Raw genomic sequence first — 6,763 nt, 5'->3', positions numbered from 1 at the left:
ATTGTGTGCTCCATGACTCAATCATTGCCTATTAGTAGATACATAAAATTGATTTTTTGTACATAAGCGTACCAGTTATTTTAACATAAAGATTCTTTTCGAATATGGCACATAAAATGCAAAAGCTAAATCTAATTTCATAATGCCTCCCTGTGTCTTTTATTGGGAGGTGAAGCCCACGATCACCACTATTTTTATCTGAGTTTATTGCAAGCGCAAACATGAAAATTAACGAGAAGTTTCTCGATGCCAGAATTATAGCGATCTTATTCACTTTATACATAAGGGTAACTCTGGAACGCGACTCGAACAAAACTGTTTTTATAACATATTCTCAGTCGTATCGTAGTCGCTTTGGCAGCCAGCATTATCGTTTTACAAATGTAGTATACTGTCGAAGGCGTCTGAACGCATTTATTAATTTATAACAACACCATAAACGTTTGGGGCTTTACATTTAATTGACGAACTAATGGACTACTACCTGATAAACAGGGCCGTAACAAGGCGGGGGTCGCGGGGAACGGACCCCCAAGTAAGCTTACTTGGACTATAGTTAATAGCTATACCATTAAAATATTTTATTTATAATAGACTTTATTAACAAAAATAATGCAGTTTATTTCTTATCTAATCGATTATAGATTGCAATCATTTCGAATATTAATTGATTTTTTTAGAAAATATTGTATTTATAAATATAATTTTATTCATTTATTGCAATAGTAAATAGATCTTTGGCTCGACCGGGCACTGGGAGTTCAATCAAAAATAGTTATTTTTATTTGATTTGATCAAAGTTCTTGCGTTTGGCTTCTATTTTGTACAATTTTTTGTACATGTTTGGTTCAGATTATAGTTTAGGCAGAATGGTACATGCAACTGTTTTCTTTTTACATTTAAAACATACTATTACTAATTTAAGTTCAATTATACAAGTTGTACATTAATATTATACAAATATGGCACGTTTATGTGAATTCAATTATTCAATTTATAAATTCATGATTTCAAGAATTGGTACTTGATGTTAAACATTGTCATGTCATTAAAATATTAAATTGAAAAATATTGTATTTTGTTGATATCTTTCCAAGACTTTTTCAAAATTGCAACAATAGGTAATTTTTCAACATAGCTTGATACCTTATAACAGTTTGCTTGATATTTTATATCTGTGAAGTGACAATCTGTCTCTCCTTTATTATATTTTTGTAGTTATTACATTTATATGGCGGTCTCCTTCTTCTGCGGCGAGGCGTACTGGTGCAGCTCGTCGTAAGGGGGTGGCCGCTCCTCACCTCCCTCCAAATCCAGATCTAAATCACTCTCTGGACACATAATAATTACATCATAAACATTTACCTTTCTTATCCTACTTCCAATTTACTACAATTTGTAAAAAATTCCTGAAGACTAACTTAAACTTTGATTATAACGATTAAGTAAGTATATATATAAATGCAACTTCCGAACTGTGAAACCCTAAAAAATTTGGCAGTATTAAAGCCGATATGTTGTAGGTATACAGAATTTTAAAAACACACACATGCAAACTCAATCCTCGCCACTCACCAGAGAAAGCGCCAGATTCAGGACGGCACGGCTGGGCCAGTATGTCCCCGTCACTCGCATGCCGCGCGCGCCACGCGCCGACCCCCGCGCCCCCCGCACCGCCCGCGCCGCCCTCACTCCCCGCCGGCGCCCGCTCCTCGCCCGACAGGTAACAAGCACAGCCGTCGTACCCCACGGCCTCTGCATGCGAAGCGAGCCGAGCCAGGTTCAGCGGTTAGCGGTTTTTTAACACAACTGAACGGCACAATGCACATTATAATGGCATTAGGAATAGGCAAGTTAGTAGTACCTAGTCCCACGATAATTACATGTGAGACATCCACTCTAAACATACCTTCATTGTTTGTATATATTAGAATAAAATCAAGCTCCGTAATACCCTTAGCCAGTACATCAATCATGCATGCAAACATACATTCCGAAAACATTACCATTCTGGGACAGTTAAGTAAAAGCACACTTACCAACTGAAGGCGGTGGATAAGTAGACCTGGTCCCACTAATCCTCGACTCTATGCCGTGGTGATAAGCTCCAGATCGGTCCAGCGGCTCCAGGGTATCCAGCCGCTCAATGACTTCATCCAAGCTGAACGTAAAGGCATGCTGATGTTCCGCTAGCGGCATGAGGGCTGGCTTCGGCCGCTCCTTCGACCGAATCGACTCATTGAGTGACTGCTTAGCTTCTTTTGCTTTGCAAACCTTGGCGGGCTTCTCTTGCACTTTCAAATTGTTATCATTTCGAATTTCTAGTTCAGTGTTATCGAAATTTGAATCCTCGATTGTATCTCCGATGTAAAACGTTTGTTCCGTGACGTCACAATCCTTATCATCACTGGTGGCTTTCTCCTTGTTCCCTTCAGCCTTCTTTTTAGAAGACTTTATGTTAGTATGATGTTTCTTGCAGGGTTTAACTTCATCACTTTTAAGGCATTCTATGCTAGAGGACTCGGGTTCGGCATGCGGTGCTTTTTCAGGACTGTCTGTGCCGTCAGAGTTCCTGACGGGATTCAGAGGGATGTAGAGATCCTTGGTAGAGCGCTCCCAATCTCTCCTGTGGAGTACCTCGTCGATGACGCTGGGGGCAGAGTGGTAGCGAGTCTCATCGTTGTGGGATTTACGGCGGCCGATCTCTTCGTGACTTCTGTGGGCGGAGAGGGATTTCTTGTGGCCTGCGCAGTCAATTATCAGTCAAGACAAAAGATAAGTTTGCGAGTTTCATTTCTAATGGGAGTAGATAGATCCATCTAGTACTAGTACACTCGTATCACTGGGTTTATATCCATATCTTCGTATGGTATTCCGAGACTCTATCGACTACATAAAATGCAATGAGTTTTTGACTCCAAAATTGGATATTTGATCCAAGAATGCTATTATTTTCTGTGAATACTATACATGAGAAAAGAGACAGCAAAGTTAAATTGAAACATTAATATTAAGATTGATTTTTGTTAAGAATGTATGATAGGCTAGATACCTGACGTGCTGGGAAGGTGTAGAGAGACAGCGCTGCTGCCGATGCGGCGGCTGAAGAACTCGCTGGAGCGTCGCCGACCGCCGTTATCTATAAACATCACCAGTTATATTGAAACTAAGCTAGATGTCACACAGCACGAGACCGGAAAATACATCTCTAGTTTGAAGCCGTTACATCTGCAACATGATAGGTATTTTTAACCTTACAGAAAACCGATACTGAGTAGCGGCTTTGGTATTGCAGATCCACTCAACAGAGTAATAGGCATCGGAGTAAAGAAGAGAATTATTATGGCTTTGGCTAAATTGTTAATCGTTGATTTTAATCACAAACCAAAGTAAATGAAATTTTTAGGAAGATCACTCTAGATTAAATAAAATTATAAAAAAACTACTAATGGTTTGTTGCTTTTTTTGCAAGTTTTGAAAAAATATGAAAGTAATAAGTAAAAATATTAATTAGTAAGTTCAATGCCTACCGTGGGTTATTTCAGCTCTGCTCGGATGCCGACTCGTGTTTTCTGAAAGTATTGAGACTTTTAATTAATATTTATACCAACTATGAGGACTATACTAATATTATTATACGATTATACCAACTATAACGAGTCGAATAATTGGATATTGTTTAGATCTTCCGTGAAATAAGATCCACTATACGCTTTTGTGGGATAAAGTATTCTATCTATTAATCTAGCGCTTTATATGCGACTAAATAACTATTATATGTGTCCATTTAGCGGTTTATGTATTTAATAGTATTAAACATCTAAACGTCTTTACAAACTTTGGTTAGATTTGAATGAAATTTGGCACATATTTAATCTTAGTAATATGCTCCTGTGAAAAATATTGGATATTTAAAATAAGATTTTTTAAATTTTTAAAGAAAAGCTTATCACGCGGGCGAAGTCGCAAGCAATAATATACTTGCTCACTGCTGAGCACGGGCCTCCTCTACTACTGAGAGGGATTAGGCCTTAGTCCACCACGCTGGCCTAGTGCTGATTGGTAGACTTCACACACCCTCGAAATTCCTATAGAGAACTTCTCAGACGTGCAGGTTTCCTCACGATGTTTTCCTTCACCGTTAAAGCGAACGATTAATTCACAAAGAATACACACATGATTTTTTAGAAAAGTCAGGGGGTGTATGCCCTTGGGATTTGAACCTGCGGACATTCGTCTCGGCAGTCCGTTCCACATCCAACTAGGCTATCGCCGCAAGCAATACCTAATGAATAATAATAATTCAATAATTACATCATTATATAAAAATTAGAATGACTGGTATGTTAGCTCGTGAATGTAGTAACTCACCGGACTTATCTTCGTACCACATGCAGCAGCAGAGCCAGTAGACCAGCACCAGCATGCCGCAAGTCTTCGCGTCCACCACACTGCTCGTCTCGCTGCTCTCGCTGGCCATGGCGCTGCGGATCAACCACGCAACTACACGTACTTTCCCTTATCACTAGGTCAGGGTCTTTATAGTGAAAAGGAGGGTAGTACTAACGTGATAGCAAAAAAGAAAAAGTTTAACAGTAGTTAGTTGTGGTGGCTACAAATCCTCCGCTGCTGTGTACTCTTCATTATTTTTGTGAGATAGTAATTATACCACAATTGATCCGGTTCATTCATTTCGTCAAAATTAATTAAAGGAAATTTCTGTGCTGGTATAAAAGACGCAATCTATAATAAACAGTGGAAAAAAGCGTTGCGTGGAAATAATTTTTTTTTTTATTATTTTATATTTAGCATACAAAAAACTAAAAAATTGCATTGTTAAGTATTTTTAGTACCTACTTTAAAAAACATTGCCAAAATAACCGCTGTTAAAATTTTCATAGCAATTACATACGTAAACGTTGCGGCTTTTGCTCTTTAAATCATTAAGGTGCTCATTAAAGTACGAGTACGAAAGGAAAATTTTGGTCATGAGGGCTTGAAATTTGGCTTACTAACCTAAATATATTTATTTGCCTTGGAAAAATGAATTATTTTGGGAACCGAAGTCTAAAGTCCATGAACGGTGTTTTCTTTTCCCCTTTAATGTTTAATGCGTAATCAGATAATTGTCTGGTCAATCAATAGAGGCGGCTGTCAAACTAGCAATCGTCAAATGATAGAATGAAACGATAAGTTCTCACAAACATCTACAATTATATAGATATCATGTACGCTTTAGATACCTATTTTAGAATAGTTGAGCCTGCGGGCTATTATTTTTTTAAATTTGGACTCAGTAAAGAACCACACTGAGTATATTATTGTATATCGATAAATGCTCAAGATTTATATAGTCGCTAGCGTTTTTCATAAGAATTAGTAGCAGGGTACTCTGCAAATTGCAACGAATGCCGTCCGCAGGTACTTTTACAATCTATAAAGCTATTAACAATCCCTACTACCATTATAAAAAGAGTATTTTTTAAAAACAAATGATGATACCTATATACCTCTATCTAAATATTTAGCAACTACTTAATAAAAACGAGTATATTTGAATAACTTTCTGGATTTAATAGCATCGCATTTCATAATAAAAAATATTTAAACTCTCATTGCAGCAAAATTTTGTTTTTAAATTAAACTTTTAATTATATACTTGGAACATACCTTATTTGTTCATGTCCAAACGTAAACACTGTTGGTGAGGTTCACACAGGACGTTATGGTGTCGGAGAGCGGGTGCACACTGGATGCTGTGCCAACACTCTCGCCCGGCGGCGGCGCGCGCGGGGCACACTCAGAGCAAGCCTGTGAGAGTTCTGTGATTCTTCTAGATGTTTAATAGGTGATCATATTAGTTGTCTGTTTGTATGCTAACACATATTATACACACACACACAACATCACGCATTTTATCCCCGAAGGGGTATGCAGAGTCGCAACCATGGCACCCACTTTTCGCCAAGTGTGTTCCGTCCCATGATGTGATAGGGGGCGAGCCTATCGCCATATCGGGCACAAATTCCAGACTCCGGGCTGATACTGAGCAGAAAAACCCAAATATCACTTTGCCCGACCTGGGATTCGAACTCAGGACCTCGGAGCGCTGCCGTACCGCGCATGCAGTACAACTAGGCCACCGAGGCAGTCAACACATATTATATTCTTTTGAAATATTTTTAGAATTGGTATCTCTTTAAACTTACAAAAAAATTATAGTCTGATTTAATTTGCTGTTATTTCATAAATAATGTAAAAATGTATTATAACGATTTCATTAACTAATTGTAAAATTGATTATTAGGTGAAATAAAAGGCTTTTTTATTTTTTTTATACTTAATCTCTTGAGCGTTATCAAAACCGAAATTCAAGTTTGAATTTATTGTTTATGTGAAATGAAAAGATTTTAGAAAACTTAAAATTTGTCTGTAATAAAATTATAATAATATTTTTTTTTAGAAATTTCGAGGTCATTTTCGCAGTAGTACTCAAGCAATCATTAGGTATGTAAATTACGATATGATAACATGATTCATTGATCGTAATCAGCTAAACTAATTAATAATCACCACGTACTTGCAATCATTATCAACTTATAAAGATATTATTTAATATCATAATGATTACACTTATAGTTGTATGGTATATCCTATCGAATATTCAAATTCAAACTTCAAAATTCAAATTGAAATTGAAATTCAACATTTTTATTGATAATATCGGGTAAATAGGTACAGCGGTCTTGTGCCCTGTGGCTCG

At 37.3% G+C, this 6,763-nt stretch overlaps 1 protein-coding gene across 2 annotated transcripts; it reads right to left on the bottom strand.

The window, feature by feature from the left end:
* LOC119193632 lies at positions 1–5,985 on the bottom strand (the record flags this gene model as incomplete). 2 transcript variants are annotated; one of them, XM_037447269.1, is given in 7 exon segments in its annotated part: positions 1–1,331; positions 1,576–1,755; positions 2,040–2,744; positions 3,053–3,139; positions 3,531–3,572; positions 4,372–4,484; positions 5,671–5,985. In XM_037447269.1, coding segments are annotated over 6 exon segments (1,227 nt in total). In that variant the 5' UTR covers positions 4,481–4,484; positions 5,671–5,985.
* Between the last annotated feature and the right edge of the window lie 778 nt (positions 5,986–6,763).

This window comes from Manduca sexta, unplaced genomic scaffold, assembly GCF_014839805.1.
Source record: "Manduca sexta isolate Smith_Timp_Sample1 unplaced genomic scaffold, JHU_Msex_v1.0 HiC_scaffold_811, whole genome shotgun sequence".
In the NCBI taxonomy this organism is placed as follows: domain Eukaryota; kingdom Metazoa; phylum Arthropoda; class Insecta; order Lepidoptera; family Sphingidae; genus Manduca; species Manduca sexta.
Note: the sequence above shows the minus strand (reverse complement) of the source record. Positions and strands in the feature narration are given on the sequence as shown.